The 16,765-nt window shown below is 47.3% G+C and overlaps 1 protein-coding gene and 1 pseudogene across 2 annotated transcripts in view; one reads left to right on the top strand and one right to left on the bottom strand.

Annotated features, from left to right (window-relative positions):
• The window catches only part of DTX1 (deltex E3 ubiquitin ligase 1), a 50,992-nt gene that overhangs the window by 501 nt on the left and 33,726 nt on the right, over positions 1–16,765 (top strand). The window contains exons 1-2 of one of the 2 annotated variants that reach the window (XM_061603341.1): positions 132–188; positions 582–1,797. In XM_061603341.1, coding sequence (XP_061459325.1) covers positions 1,539–1,797 — 259 coding nt within the window. In that variant the 5' untranslated portion in view covers positions 132–188; positions 582–1,538. Of the gene's footprint in view, positions 1–131; positions 189–581; positions 1,798–16,765 lie in introns of those variants that run through there. The other variant, XM_061603340.1, reaches the window with a different exon arrangement.
• LOC133373617 (5S ribosomal RNA) lies at positions 7,508–7,626 on the bottom strand (annotated as a pseudogene).

The raw sequence follows: 16,765 nt of genomic DNA, 5'->3' as shown, positions 1-16,765 counted from the left end.
GAGTTAGAGAGAGAGAGGAGAGGGCGATTTCGCAGCAGCGTGTATAGAAGCTGATTGGGTTCCTGTTTTTTTCCACCACCCCCTTCATTCTTTCCACCTGCTCCAAAAAAAAAAAGCCAGATCCGCTGATCCTCCCCCCCCCCCCCGCCTTTGCCTTTGTGTCTGGCTCTTAGAAATTCACCAGCCAGGTAGGCAACACCTGGGAATCTTATTCTCTCTCACCACCCACCCACCCCATCTTGATGTATTTCTGGGTGCTTTCACAGGATAGGGACAGTCTGGCAAGCCATGGGGGAAAAGAGGAGGTTGGATCCAGAAAGGTTCCACCCACCCAAGATCTTTTTCACCAGAGCAGAAAACACAATGGGGAAGCCTTGGTTTATGTCGGGGGGGGGGGGGAGGACGGGTGCCAGATGAGCAGATAGACTGGCAGAGCTGCCACCCACTAGACAGATCATAGCGGGCAGAGGAGGTGCCCCAACGCCACTTGCCAAGGGAAGGGGGGTTGGATGAGGGCGGAGAGGTGAGCTTCCCCTGGTGTGTGAATTCATCACTGCTGTTGTGGCTCTTTTCCATTCCAGGCTCGCTCTCAACTGCTCCCTGCAGGGCTGACCAGACCAGGCTGCAGAAAACCAGAATGGCACAGTCTCAGAGGAGGTGATCTCTGAGACACCACACACACACCGCTATCCCTCCAAGGCGGTCCTCCGGCCTGAAGCGGTGGCTTCTTGACCCAGCCGCAGCAGCCCTTGCAAGGGTATCGGCTACCACCGGCGACGCAGGCCCTGCCCTGGAACTCGGTCCCTCCAGCAGAGAGGGTGAGGGTTCTGCTACAGCCTGGCTGGAGGTTGAATTTGGCCCTGGTCCCTGTTGAAGGCTTTCTCCCCTCTGAGGCCCAGGCATCCCCTGCAAAGGGGCCAGTCAGCCGCTCCCCTTCCTGCAGCGGCTCCTGGAGCCTTGCTTCTGCAGCAAAAAGACCAGTTGAGGCTAGGCCGGAGGGGGAATCTCAGAGAATAAAGGTGCACATTGAATGAAAAGGCAGGAGGGTCTTCACTCTGTTTGACCGAAGGCACATAGGGAGATCCAGCCGTTGGTTCCTGAGGCTTTTCCTGCGTTGGTGATACCCTGACCACCACCAAGGTGGCCTGAGCTTCTCACGTTTATCTGCTGTTGGTGGTGTTTGGAAGGAGTGGAATATTTCCCCACCCCACCGGCAGAGTCAGACACCGTGCTCGCTTTTGCTTTCTTTCCACAAGATTGCTTTCTACAACTCGCTTTTGGTATCTTTCTACAAGATAGGCTGGTCCTGGAGAGAAAGGTGATAAACTCGCATTGTGCAAGGCCTCGGCTCAGGAAAGTGGCTCGGCTCTGCGTTTCGAGCCCCAAAGGATCAGGCTGGGGTTGAGGATGTGGCCTTCCAAAGCTCTGTGAAATGGGGGTCATGCTGCGAGCCCCAGAGGTGCCCCCGAACCAATGAAGAGCACACCTGCCTGGTGACCCGGCGTGTCTCTCATGCCAGCTCTGCAGGATCCGGCACCATGGCGCGGCCTGGCCCAGGGACTCTGGTCTTGGCCAATGGACTGGGCTTCCCTCCCAACAACATGGCCCGTGTCGTGGTGTGGGAGTGGCTGAATGAGCACGGGCGCTGGCGGCCCTACACGGCAGCGGTTTGCCACCATATTGAGAATGTCCTGAAAGAGGATGCCCGCGGCAGTGTCGTTTTAGGACAGGTGGATGCCCAGCTGTCTCCATACATCATTGACCTGCAGTCTATGCACCAGTTCCGTCAGGACACAGGTAGGGATTAAGTCGAATGATTTCATGGCCTTGAGGAGGTGGGAGCATTGTGATGACTTCAGGTGGGTCCTGACAATGGCCTGAGTCTGCATTTGGTAGAATCAAGTGGCAAAGCTTTCTTGAAACCATGGCTACATACATACCATTCATTTAAAACACACACACAGAATCTTGGGAGCTGTAATTTGTTAAGGGTGCTAGGAATTGTAGTTCTGTGAGAGGTAAGCTACAGTTCCCAGGATTCTTTGGGGGAAGCTATGGGGTTTAAATGTGCTTTGGATGAATGGTGTGTACACAGCATACGCCCCTTTGGATTGCAAGTGGAAGCTGGCACCTTTTTAAATACATAAACAGTGCTGAACTGGCACTGTTACAAGTGCCATACAATATTTATTCTGCACTTGTAAGAAATCGATCATTCAGTGTGGCAACATCTGCACTTTGGAACCTCCTGCCTGTTGACACCTGGCGGGCGCCTGTGCTGTACTTTTTCTGGCATCTACTTAAAACCTTTTTTGTTTAGGCAAGCCTACCCAGACATGCTGACGTTGACAAGTGTTTCCATCTCTTTATAGCAGGCTGTTGATTTTAATGATCAACAGACTTTTATTGATTATTTTCTTTTAGTTGTTTTGCAAACTGCTTTGAGATTTTCTCACAATCTATAAACACATTTTCGTAGATAAAAAAATAAGATGGAAATAAACAAACACCTCTCAGCCCGTAGGAAAAACAACACACTGGAGAGAAGCCATTCCCTGAAATGCTAGTTTTCTACACAGATGGAGGTGTCCATCCCCCAACCCCCACAACATTGCGGAATCATTTATACATTTAGCCCTCCCCCCGCAATCTGCAGTGGTACAGCCTGACTAAAACATCTATCATGTGGTTCTACTGAATGGACAAATTGGTCCAGAGGTTCAGGCGTGGAACATTCACCGGGAACAACTTGAGCTGGTATAACATCCACAACAGGGTTGGGTAGATTGTAGGCTTCTTGGATCTGCAATAACGATGGTGATTCAAATTAAATTAGACCAGGGTAGAGATTGCAACCCCAAGATCTCCCACCCAGAGCCATGTGCAAAAGACAGGCCATTCAAATGAAAATACAGAGGTGCCTCTGTGCATGTTCTGGGCAGAGGTTGGGTTTCTTTTTTTCATACCAGAGCTGAACTGAGTTCTTTTCTTCATTTCAGTAGTCTAATTTAGGTGGGGAAAGTTGTTTTCTTACTGCTGCCATGAAACAACTAGAAAGTAACCCTTGCTGATCTTCTGCAAATCAGCAGAACCTGTTCTACCTTCTGTCATTATCAGAAGCTGCCTTATATTGAGTCAAACCATTGGTCCATCTTGCTCAGCACTGTCTATACGCTGACTGCAGTAGCATAGTGGCAAATTCAGTAGTGGAGGGTCCTTTCATGCTAGTCACGCCACACCCTCTCACAGCCATTCCTCCTTCTAATATTATACAATAAAATGAGCTTTATTTTGCTTGGAGCACTTTCCCTTAGTGATGCAGTGCAACGATCAGTGCAGATCTCCACGTGTTGCCTTTCAGCTAGATCAACTATTTTCTGTGCACGTACATGGGCAAATGTACTAAGATGCGGTAAGGTAAGGAGCTTCCTTTGCTGAGTTTCCCTTCTTGGTTGCAATACCAAGGGGAGCGTGTTAGCTACTGAGAAGAGTGTTCTCAGTGGCTGACTTGCCTCCTTTCTCTCCGATTGGCTCTCCTCAGCAGAAAAGGACACTGGAGACATAGGAACTCTGCTGGCTCCCCAAGACGTAAGGGGTCTGAGACCCCTTGGGACCCTGGATGACTATACCCCTGACCGACTGGCCGCAGCTGTCCAGGATTTCAGCCAGGAATCTCTCCCAGCCCCGCCTGGAAATTGAACGTGGGACCTTCTGCATGCAAGGCGCATGCTCTGCCACTGAGCTACAACCCTTCCCCTAAGCTAGAAGACCTGATGTCTGGAGTGTGCCACGCAGGGTTTGATTTGAAGTAGGGCTCAGTTTTGAAAAGGGTGTGAACCTCCTCCCAGGGGCGTTGCTAGGGGTGGAACTCTGGGATGCAGGCCCTGAATCTTTTTCGAAGCACCCAAGTGTTTCTGGGTGGGTAATGAATTCAGGGGGGCATTGAACTGGGGAACGAGCTGGGTTACTGGATAGGCTCTTGATTGGGGGGGAATAAATTAATTTACCGTGACTTTATCTGGAGAGGGTCATGCCTGAGGGGAATTGAAGGGGAACTGAGTTTATTTTGAGCAGGATCTTTTAGGAAATTCATTAGGGTAAATAAATGGGAAAGGAGCTGACCTAGGGTGGGTTGCGAATTAATTGCAGGTTTTATCTGGGGTAACTGGGATGGGAAAGGAGTTGGCTCGCCTTCTGTGGCATTTACATTCTAAATGGGCATATATGTATTGGCGTATGCACATCTTAAGCAGGATTTTGCCTATATAGGCTCATGGCCCAAATCTTTTAAGTGCGTGCTTGTTTCAGTTCTAAGGCTCTCCCCTGGAGCTTATCAATGAATAATGCTAGAAAATGAAGACTCCCGCTAGGAAGATCCAGTCCCTCAATGCTGAGTAATTGCAGTTGCTCTATGCCCAGGTTTAGAGGTAAGACTTTCCAGACTTGAGCCACAATGTTCAGAAGGGCCTCCGTGCCTCTCCGGCCCAGTCTTCATTTTAGAATTTACGCACTGCCAATGCATTTGGGGATCTGCAGGGATGCAGCCAGGGATGCCATCCTCAGCATGTTTACTCGCAAGTACATCCTACTGCCTTCAATGGCCATGATGGCTCGGCTCTGCCTCCATAGGCGGTATGCTTCCAAATACCAATTGCTGGAAACTGCAGGAGGGGAGAGTTGCTCTTGCGTTCAGGTCCTGCTTGTGGGCTTCCCACAGGCATCAGGTTGGGCTGTTGGCCTGACCTAGATGGGCCTTTGGCCTGATCCAGCAGCCTCTTCTTATGTTCTTATGACTTCTTCCCTTTGTTGTTCTTATGTGCCTTCAAGTTGATTTCAACTTATGCTGACCCTATGAATCAGCGACCTCCAAGAGCATCTGTCGTGAACCACCCTGTTCAGATCTTGTAAGTTCAGGTCTGTGGCTTCCTTTATGGAATCAATCCATCTCTTGTTTGGCCTTCCTCTTTTTCTGCTCCCTTCTGTTTTTCCCAGCATTATTGTCTTTTCTAGTGAATCATGTCTTCTCATGATGTGTCCAAAGTATGACAACCTCAGTTTCATCATTTTAGCTTCTAGTGACAGTTCTGGTTTAATTTGTTCTTATTCCCTAGTAAGTGTGTTTAGGATGGCTTCCCTGGGCTGTTAATTTGTGCCCCAGCGTGGAGTACCCTCCTTCCTTGCCTCCCATTTCTGAAGTATGCATTTAGATGAAATCAAAGGAAAACCTGATTTCCTTTTTGAAACCAGCAATAACAACAACCGAGTTTAACCCCCTGCATCTCTAGGTAGGGCTGGGAGAGATCCTTCTCTGAAACCCTGGAGAACTGCTGCCGATCCGTGTAGATAATACTGAGTTAGATGGACCAATGGTCTGACTCTGTAGAAGACAATTTCTTGTGCCCCTGTTTAAAGGAGCCCTTTCTTCAGAACCATGAGGACAGGAATCTTGTTATATGTTTAAGTGAAGAGCTGAACCTCAGTGACAGAGCATCTGCTTGGCATGCAGCAGGAAACTTCTGTTCCCCGAGAGCCACTGCCAGTCAGTGCTGACAAAACTAAGCTGGATGGTCCAATGGTCTGACTCGGCATAAGGCAGCATCCTTTAAGGGAAAGGCTGTAGCTCAGTGGTAAAACATCAATCTCTGGCATCTCTAGTTACGGCTGGGAATGTCCTCTGCCTGAAGTCCTAAAGACCCGCTGCCAGTCTGTGTAGGCAGTACTGAGCAAGGTAGATCTGTGGTCTGACTCAATATAAGGCAGCTGCCTACGAGTAATAGATTGGACTAGACGGCCTCTGTATTGGGCAGACTATTCTAGTGAAATAAATAAACAAAGGCTGGAGTGCCTCTGAGGATATGCAGAGTGCCTCCTGCTTACTGCCAAAGGTATGCATTGTGTCTCCACGCATCTGAGATAAGCACTAAGGCTGCAGAGAAGGGGTGGAGAATGTTTTCAGCATGAGGGCAACTTTCTGAGGGCCACAGGCCTGTAGTGGGAGGAGCCAGAGGCAAAAGTGGGTGAAGCAATGAATGTTAATTGTGCAGTAGGCTACTTTCTACACACCCTTACACACCCCTCTCTGTCCTCCATCCGGGGAAGCAAGAGGAATCATCAGAGCCCAAGGACACAGTCCAGCTGGGCAAAAGCACTTGAGGAGGGTGCAAAGAAGGGCTGGGTGTAGCCTGGGAAGAGTCCAAAGGGCCAGGCAGAGAGGCCCAGAGGGCCACATTCTGTCCTTGTGCCTGAACTTCCCCACCTCTGGTGTAGAGGCGAAAAATTATTTCAAGCAGAGTTGAGCTTCCACAAATACCGCTGACTGTGTGTGGTGTAGTTTTGAGAGTGTTGTCCGAGGGGGAGGGAGACTCAGGATCCAATCAAATTTGAGAGACAGTGATGGCCACCAACTTGGATGGCTTTAAAAAAAGATGAGACAAATCCATGGAGGAAAAGGCTATCAATGGCTACTAGCCACGATGGCTGTGCTCTGCCACCATAGTCAGAGGCAGTTGCTGGTAGCCGCAGGAGGGGAGAGTGCTCTTGCACTCAGGTCCTGCTTGCGGGCTTCCCTTTGGGGCATCTGGTTGGCCACTGTGAGAACAGGATGCTGGACTAGATAGGCCACTGGCCTGACCCAGCTGAAGGGCTCTTCTTACATTCTTAAATCCCCCACTCAGCCGTGAAACTCCCTCAGAGACTTTGGGCCAGTCTCTCTCTTTCAGCCTAACCTACCTCTCAGGGTTGTTGTGAGAATAAGAATGAAGGGGTGAAAGAAAACCATTTATCTTCTCACCCTCAGCTCCTTTGCAGGAAGGCTCAGGCGAGAAAATGTCGCAGATAAACGACTGAACCTCGTGATCAGGGTTTGCTTGCTGCTCCCTTTCCCTCCCCCCTCGTCGGGCCAAATCAACATAGGCGTTGTTTGGCTTTTGCGTCTCAGGTGCAGCAGCAATCCAGAGGGACATGGGTGTGTGCTCTGCTTGGCTTCAGACGGGAGCCTTTTATCCCTTTGCCTAGAGACAGCTGGCTGCTGTTGTTTTTGAAGAGGACCGAAGGCAGGGCAATAAAGAGCTCTGCCTATCGATAAGGATCCACCACGCTAGTCATGGCTCCGCAGGTCCTTGCCAGACCTTCGGCCTTCCTGTCGCACAATGCGGTTGCCTTGCAGCAGCTAAACAAAGATGAGTTTGCTCAGTGTCTGGATGGGAGACGAGAACCCATTATACAAGCCCCTCCCTTGAGATCGACGATGGATGGGTGGTGTCATTACTATTATTACTATTACTGCTACTGCTATTATTATTATTTAATATTTTATTTATGGGTCGCTTTCCGTGAGGCATCCCAAAGCGATTTTCAAAAGAATAACCTGTCTAAAGGAGTCGTCGTTGTTACATGCCTTCAAGTCGATTACTACTTAGGGCAACCCTGTGAATCTTTTTTTGGGATACATTCGTAGGGTTTTCATGGTAAGAGGTCTTCAGAGGTGGTTTGCCATTGCCTTCCTCTTAGCCTACGGCACCCAGTATTGCTGGGCAGTCTCCCATCCAAGTACTAACCAGGCTTGACCCTGCTTAGCTTCCAAGATCAGATGAGATCGGGCGTGTTCAGGGTAGTATGGCTGTAGGGTATAAAGCAGTGACATCTGTAAAAACAGTTCAAACAATTGCATATATATATAAAAACAATTAAAATATATAAATATAAAAACAGCTCGTTTATTAATTTAGAGCAGTGACTCCCAAACGTTTCCCCATGTAGGCTACTTGAAAATGGATGAGGGTCGTGTTGGACCACTTAAAATAAAATAAAATTAAGGGGGCCCAGGGCAAATGTCAGTGGGTGTTCTGTTGTTCATGTTGAGCCAAGCATGCTTGTTCTCACGGGCATAGGAACATGTAAAGCTGCCTTATACTGAGGTAGACCATTGGTTCATCCAATTCAGTACTGTCTGCACTGACTGGCAGCAGCTCTTCAGGATTGCAGAGTAGGTACATTCCTAGCCCTACCTGGAGATGCCATTGGGGATTGAACCAGGGACCTTCTACATGCAAAGCAGTTGCTCTACTGCTGAGCTATCGCCCTTTGCTATAATGAGTCAGGCCATTGGTTCATCCAATTCAGTACTGTCTACACTGACTGGCAGCTGCTCTCCAGGAGTAGGTACATTCCTAGCCCAACCTGGAGATGATGGGGATTGAATTTGGGACCTTTTGCATGCAAAGCAGATGCTCTGCTGTGGAGCTACGGCCCTTCCGTTAAGACACAGGAGCGCAGGAGACTGCCTGATAGAGCCAGGCATTGGTTCCATCTAGCTCAGTATTCTCTGCATGGACAGCAATGGCAGCGGTCGTCCAGGGTTTCAGGCAGGGGACGTTCCCAGATCTCCTTGGAGATGTGAAGCGGATGCTTTACCTCTGAGCTACAGCCCTACCTCTCTGGTCAAAATCCTGTTGCCTTGTCCCTTTTAAACATCCTTTTCCCAAGCAGCAGCGGAATATAGGCATTTGCTGTGGAAAGGAACTGTAACATAGGGGATGTTCCAGTGCTCCTTGATCAGCACTGGATAGTGTCATTATACATCGTGGTCACTAGGTGGCACTGGACTTAGTTCTATTTGAATGAAGTCGGGAGTTTGCTGTTGCTGCTCTTGTCCGGGTTGCGGAGAGACAATAAAGTTCTTGTCTAGCTTCCTGACTGGTGTGTCCTCCTATGCCGTCCTGTTTCCAGTGGCACGGAGCCACTTGGGTGGTGGCCGCAACAAACCAAGTAGAACTTGATCCTAGAGATGGAAAGACAGAGGGTTTTTCCTTTCCCTGCGTCACGTTCCTGCCATCTCATTGGGCGCTTCCCAAGAGGGAGCGAGGCATGATGAATTTCCCCCCTTCCTTCTGCCATCTCCCCACCCCTCGTGTTGTCTAAGGAGACCTAGTGGACACGTTGACCATTAAAGAGACAAGTACGGACAGAATCCTTCTTCATCTGGAAGGGAAATCAGTAAGACATGATTCATTCCAAAGAACGGCAACCAAATATAATGGTTTCTTCCAAGAATCCTCTGTTGCAGTGGTCTTCATATTGCATTTGAGGGAATGCTGGGATTCTTTGGAGGTTGGAAGGGCCATAACTAAGTGGTAGAGCATCTGCCTCAGATGCAGAAGGTCCCAGTTCAATCCCTGGCATCTCCAGGTAGGACTGGGAAAGATTGCCTGTCTGAAACTCTGGAGAGTCATTACCAATAAGTGCAGACCAGTGGCTCTCAACTTTCCCCCCGCCCCATGGACCACTTGAAAATGGCTGATGGTCTTGGAAGGCCACCTGAAGATTTATCTGCCTGTTGTGGCCACTGTAGTGCACTGTGCTAGATAATGTACAGTTTGTGTTTGTGTTTGGATTGCTTCTTTCATTTCCTATGCATTGTGTTTGATTGTCCTCCGCTATGCATTCTGTTTTCTACGCAAGAATGCAAGAAAATGCAATGTGTCGGAAATAAAATCACTGTCTAGACTAGAAGATAGGTTGCCCACTACTCTTAATAGATGCCTCTTAGCTGCCTATGGAGTCAGTGTGGAGATTTTCCTTATCTGTCCTCTCTCCCTACCTTAGAAGTGCTTGGTGAGAAATGACTGGGACTTAAGTTGAAGCAATGTTTTGGCAGTCTGACTCTGGGCTGTTGTCTGCTGAGTTAATGTTTTGTCTCCAGGAGCTTGTTTAAGATAAGGGGATAATCATTACCTCCATAGTACCTACAATGATAGAATTGACCTTTAGTCTCTTCTGCCAAGACACTCCCTATATTCTTAGGCTTCCTAATTTCTACCTCCTTTTTTATTTTTAATGAAAACCTGCCTTTATTTTGTCTCCCTGGACACTCCAAAACTGGCTTCAGAGTTGCCATGGTTCAAAGACATTTCAGAGGGAGACTCCAGTTTGAAGCTGGAGCGTAGTTTGAATGCATTTGCAGATTTGATGCTGTCAGATTGGGGCTCAGTAGAGAATTGGGACGGCCTGGCTAGCTACAGAAAGTAATTGTCCCTCTTTAGGTGCTGATGTGTAGACCAGGTGTGGGGAGTCTTTGGCCCTCCAGATGTTGCTGAACTACAGCTTCCATCACCCCTGGCCCTTGGCCATGCTTATTAGGGCTGATGAAAGTTGTGCTTCAGTGATATCTGGAGGGCCAAAGGTTCCCCACACCTGTTGTAGACTATTCAGCCTGCTCTCCCAATTCATCACAAGTTGGACAGACATTATAAAACCACTGAATCTGATGGGATATTCTCCCTTTTGTTTTGACAGAGCCTCATGTACTTTTGTGGACTGCATAGGAATGTCACCTTCTGCCCACAGTTTTGCCATAACCTTTCCCTTCAAGCCATCATTTTCTGTGTGTGCCTAACTATAAATGTTTGTCAACTTAAGATAGACCCTTACGTCTGATGAAGTGGCTTCTAGTCCACAAGCGCTTATAATACAGGGGACCGCTATGGAAATCAGCGTGGGCACAAGAGTGTATCCATTTCACAGAAGGAAAAAACTGACAATCCTCAGAAGACACCCAAAAACAGGCAAGGCATGAACACCCCTCACACCCCAAAAGCAAACAAAACAGACCAAAAAAAGCAGGCAACTCCATCTCCAAAAAATCCCCTGAAAGCAAAAACAATGCCATAACCTCGTATAAAAAAATAAAAATTGGGAGGGCGGTGGACAGCCAGCTCTTGACGCTTTAGATATACGTCTAACTCCATCATTGCTGACTACAGGGCTGGTGCTAAACATGCATGTATCATCCTTTTTGAACTGTCAGTTGCATGTACAATATGCAGCGCAATCTGAGACATGTCCACTTGGAAGTAAGCCCCAGTGAATTCAGTGGGGCTTATTCTCAAGTAAGTATGCCTTGAATTGGAGCCTTCACTTAGCTAATATTTGTCTTAAGAAGGGCTAAAAGACAGCATCACTGATGAAATTGTTAATAGCCAGCATTCAGCTAGTGTGGTGCAATAGTTAGTGTGACAGTCTTATGTCCCATCTGCACTATACATTTAAAGCAGTCTCATCCCATTTTAAACAGGCATGGCTTCCCCCAAAGAATCCTGGGAACTGTTGTTTGTTAAGAGTTGTTAGGAGACTCCTAGTCCTCTGACAGAGCTACAGTTTCCAGAGTTGCCTGGGAAGAGGGATTATTTGTTAAACCACTCTGGGAATGGTAGCTCTGCGAGGGGTAAAGGGACTCCTAACACCTCTCCACACCCTTAACCAACTACAGTTCCCGGGATTCTTTGGAGGAAGCCATGACTGTTTCAAATGGCATGATATTGCTTTAAATGTAAAGGGCAGATGGGGCCCATGGCTGCAGAGACCTGGGTTCAGATCTCCCCATAGCCATAAAGCTCACTGAAGATCCTTGGGCCAGTTGCGACTATCTCTCAGTCTAACCTGCCTCACAGGGTTGTTGTGATGATAAAATAGAGGAGGGGGGAGAGAACTGTGCCTTCAGCTCTGTAGAGGAAAAAGCAGAGCAGAAGTGCTAGAAATATATGATATTCCTCAGAATTTGCAATGAAAGAAAGTGAGTCCCTCATGGCATAATGTCAGGGCACTGCCCTTTTAAAAAGCCCATATTTGGGGCCATGAGAAAGGGATAATGCCCCCCCACACACACTTTTAGGACAGGGCAGGATTAGGGAGTGAAGTATGGGTAGTCATGGGCATGACTAAGAGGCCCATTATTATTGTTGTGGTTGTTAATCAATAATGATAATATAATAATAATAAAATTTATATCCCACCCTTTCTCCCAGGTGGAACTCGAGGGGCAGATAAAAACACTAAAAACACTAAAAACACTCTAAAACATCATAAAAACATACTTTAAAATATATTAAAACAAAATATCTTTAAAAACATATTAAAACATCTTTAAAAGCATCTTTTTTAAAAAAAGGTTTTAAAAAAATCTTAAAAAGCAATTCTAACACAGGCGTAGACTGGAACAAGGTCTCTACTTAAAAGGCTTGTTGAAAGAGGAAGGTCTTCAGTAGGTGCCAAAAAGATAACAGAGATGTCGCCTGTCTTATATTTAAGGGGAGGGAATTTCAGGAGGTAATTGCCACTACACTAAAGGTCCGCTTCTTATGTTGTGTGAAACGGACCTCCTGATAAGATGGTGTATGCAGAACGCAGTGATTGGCTGGGTACATAAGGGGTAAAATGATCTTTCAGGTATCCTAAATTAATTTGAATGGGTCTACTCCTGAGTAGGATTTAGTTGGATGCAACCCAGTGGGCGGGGATGTGGCAAATCCTGCTTTTTGAGTCGCTCTGGTCTGGTACACCGAGAGATCCAGCAAGTGCCTGAATGCTGCATTGCTTTCCAAGCCAATATTGCAGGGGCCATTGTTGGCAGGCCGGCTCAGCCCTTGGCAGGGAGAGCTGGGTCGCCAGAGGAGACTGCCAAGGGCTTGTTTTTCGACCTGACATTCTTCTGAATTCTGTCCTGAGCTCAAGTTCCAGAGAGAGGTCATTGGATTTTAGAACAGGAAGGGACCTCAGAGGCCATCCAGTTCACCCCTCTCCTTGCTCAGTACAACACCTGCAAAGCTGTCCAGCCTCTGCTGAAAGAGCGGCAGGAAAGGAGAGCCCACCGCTTCCTGAGGCAGCCTGTTCCATTTCAAACAGGGAAGCATTTCTCCCGATGCTTTGCCCAGATCTGCTTCCCTGCGATTTCTCCCCATTGCTTCTAGTCTTGCCCTCTGGAGCAACTATAGGAAGTTGCCTTATCAGAAGTAAGACCATTGGTCCAGCTAGCTCTGTACTGTCTACACAGACTAGCAGCATGTCTCCAGAGTTTCAGGCAGGAGTCCCTTTACCACCCCTACCTGGAGTTGCGGGGAATGAACCTAGGGCCTTCTGCAAACAAAGCAGGTGTTCTAGCATTGAGCTACGGCCCTTATCTACTGACAATGTAGCATCGGAAGCTGCCTTATACTGAGTCAGACTTATTGGACCATCTAGCTCAGTAGTGTCAGTGTAGACACTGCTCTCCAGGTTGCCTTTAAAATAGTTTTGAACCTGGCAAGAAACCTGGATGTAATGTTTATGAAAAGCTCTTGGGACCGTGTGAAAGAGATGGTGCTAATCCACTGCCTCTTAGCCTAACCTACCTCACAGGGCTGTTGTGAGGATAAAATTGGGGAGAGGGGAATCATGTTTGCCACCTTGATCTCCTTGGAGGAAAGGTGTGATATAAATGTGATAAATAAATAAATTTCTTACATGGCATCTCCTCCAACCCCTGAGATTTCCCCAGGGATTGTTCATGGTTGTTTTCAAGCGTATGTTTGTCATCCATGAGGACTAGAAGCTTTAAAAAAGAAAAGAAAGCGGAGGTTCTTGAATTCTATAGCTAGGAATGCTTTTTGGTGCACCTTCGACTGTACCCGACTATACATGCAGCCTTGGCCATGTGCACCTGCTTAACACCAGAATAAGAGTCTGAAGAATTCCTCATCACAGGCCCTTACTATTGGGTGACAGCTGCTTTGGTTAAAAGAGCTGCATTCTCCAGGCTGGAGCATCGTCTCCTGGTGCTGGCACGACGTTTGCCGTGGAGGAGGGGGTTGAGATCCACAGCCGTCCGCCTCCCCGGGCCCTCCTCCCTCCCCTCCCCTTGAGAAGCAGAAGCGCCGTCTCAGCGAAAATGCGCGGATGCCTGATTCAATTCCTCCCCTTTCTGCCAGGCGGGCTCAGAAGGCAGTTGATTAATGGCCATAATTATGGCAAATTAATCAGGGTGGACAAACAGGCATGGAGAGCTTTTTGTGGGAACATTGCCGCCAAGCTGTGCGGGGGTGGAACAGAAGCGACGTGAGGCCAGCGAGAAGGAAGGGTGGTGTGTGTGAGCTGAACTTTCTGATAGCCCCCAAGTGATGAGACAGGAGCATCTTTGTGAGCCAGCAATGCAAAGAACCCCTTTTTCAGATGCCGACACATCGCTTCCGTTGCTTCGGGCAAAACCAGAAAGTGGAAGGGTTCCTTTCAAAAACCAAAACTACTCTCAGGCTCCTAGTCCTCTGCACACAAAGCAGGTGCTCAGCCACTGCACAACACAGATGATGGGAACTTAGGAAGTTGCCTTATCCTGAGTCACACCATTGGCCCATCTACCTCAGTATTGTAAACACTGACTGGCAGCGGTTCTCTAGGATTTCAGGCAGGGGTCCTTCCCTGGTCCTATGGTTTAAACCTGGGATCTTTTGCATGCAAAGCAGACACTCTGCCCCTGAGCCACAGCGCACCAAAAGCGGCCTGATACTGCATCAGACCATTAGTATATCTAGGTCAGTTTTGTCCACTAAGGATGGGCGAATCTGTCGGTTTCGATTTGTCCCGTTTCTCACTTTCCTGCTCTTTTTCAGGCCTCCACATTTCCACATAAGTTTTTGATTTTTTTAAACAAAGCAGATCCTCGTGAACATTCAGCAGCACCTTCGTGCAAATTTCTGCTAGCGTGCCATGTTGCCTATTTTAGACATTGTTGTAAAGCAGTTTCCCTTTACAACATGCCTTTCTGTGTGCTCTTTTCACCCAAGCGTACATGCTTTTGCACGCTTCACCCTACCGTGTGCGTTTTTGTACATGTTGCATGGCTGGAGAGCTGCACTGAAAATTTCGGGGATGGGTGGAACTTGGAGGATGGCTGTGTTTGTGGCGGCAGATTGTTTCAGAAAGTGTGGATGAGGTCTGCCTATAAATGTGAACTGAATCGAATGCCTCCACCAGCTCTGCTCTATCCTGACTGGAAGCAGCTCTCCAGAGTTTGAGACATGAGTCTTTTCCAAGTTCTCGGAGATACCAGGGACCTTTTGCATGCAAAGCCACTGAGCTGCAGCCCATTCCCGGGATCCTTGGAGTGAAGTAGCAGTCCTAGGAAAGCTGGAGAATTTGAGACCCTGGAGAGGCGTTGGAAAGCTGCTGTGGAGTTTCATTAACAACCAGTTTTGAGATGTGATGGCTTGGGAAGGTGTAAGGCAGCCCCTGGAAAGCCTTGTATTTCAGGCAAAGGAAGGGAGATAGGAAAATTCTGCCTGTGGCATTTGATTGGCAATGGCCCCTTGCTATGTGGAAGTTATCACTTGGGGTTGCAGTTGTCAGGTGATGCATATGGGTGTGTAACACGTGTGGTTTGGCAGCTTGGAAGTCCATCGTTTTTTTAAAAAATACCCTCTCTGCCCCTATCCTAAGGTGGGGTCTTAGGCATGTTGCCCCCCCATCCCCATCTTCCATCTGTAAATGACTCACATATGCATATTGATCCATCGACCTTTAGGTCAAATAAGGATAATAATGCCAACCCCAGAGGTGCCATCTCTGTTATGTGGTGGCAACCTCCTGAAGACCTTCCTCTTTCAACAAGCCTTTTAAGTAGAGACCTTATCCCAGTCTGCTTCTGTGTTGGAATTGCTTTTTAAGATGCTTTTAAAGCTTTTTTTTAAAAGATGTTTTTGAAGATGTTTTGTTTTAATATTGTATATTTTTAAAGAAGTTTTGTTTTAATATATTTTCTGTTTTATGATGTTTTAGAGTGTTTTTAGTGTTTTTGTTTGCCGCCCTGGGCTCCTACTGGGAGGAAGGGTGGGATTTAAATTAGTTAATAATAATAATAATAATAATAATAATAATAATAATAATAATAATAATACCTATACCTTGCAGGGTCGTTGTAAGGATCATTAAGGTAAAACGCATGTAAATGTGTTGAACATCCTAAAGTGCTATATTGAATACATTATTAGTGTTCCTAGTGATTTATTACCAGTGTCCAGTAGAACAGTGACATTTTCACAAAGCATTAAATGCCTCATCAAAGACTGACTGGTTTTTAAGCAAACTTCTTTTTGCACATGACAGGCTTGGCACTCTCGCTACCAGAAGAGCTCATGGCTGACTTTCTGTTAGCAGAGCTGATGATGACTCAGACCCAGGTTATGTCAACAACAAAATGAGGCCAACTAGCAAAATGAGGCACACCCACATCCATGCATCAACACCTATGATTTTTCCCCCTCAGCAACAACCCTGCAGAGTTGAATTGCTTGAGAGAATGAGACTGCTCAAAGACAGCTGGTAAGCTTTGTGGCTGAGTGGGGATTTGAACTGGACATGTCTCTAGTCCTGTCTGTTACATTCTATCCGAGTATTTCCCAAACGTTTGAGTTTGGGGGTATCAGGGTTCCTCTCCCCTGCTTAGTTAAAACACATCAACTTTTATTTCAGGTGTGGGGAACCTTTGGCCCTCCAGATATTGCTGAACTACTACTCCCATCAGCCCCAGCAAGCACGGCCAATGCCAGGGATGATGGGCCTTGTAGTTCAGCAACATCTGGAAGGCCAAAGGTTCCGCACACCTGCTTTATATGAACTGTGGACACATCAACCTTTCTATGAACTGAGAACTTCCTGTCTCTCAGATCAACATCATCATCATGAACTTTATTGCATACAGCCATAGGCCTTTGCAAAATATAGAGAGAAAATTATTAAAATAAAACAAAACATCCAAATACAAATGAAACAACAGCAGAATTAGTTATACCCAATTTAAAAACTGATTAAACGTCATCGTTCTTATGGCTAGCCCGCAGCTGCTTGGCTGGCAGGGCAAAATTGGCGACTGGGATTGTTACTTTTTTCAAATTGTCTGCTAAAAGTTCCACTACCAACTACTGGGATGGTCATATTCTGGCATGCATGGCCCTACCAAAGG

Source organism: Rhineura floridana, chromosome 19 (assembly GCF_030035675.1).
Source record: "Rhineura floridana isolate rRhiFlo1 chromosome 19, rRhiFlo1.hap2, whole genome shotgun sequence".
Classification (NCBI taxonomy): domain Eukaryota; kingdom Metazoa; phylum Chordata; class Lepidosauria; order Squamata; family Rhineuridae; genus Rhineura; species Rhineura floridana.
Note: the sequence above shows the minus strand (reverse complement) of the source record. Positions and strands in the feature narration are given on the sequence as shown.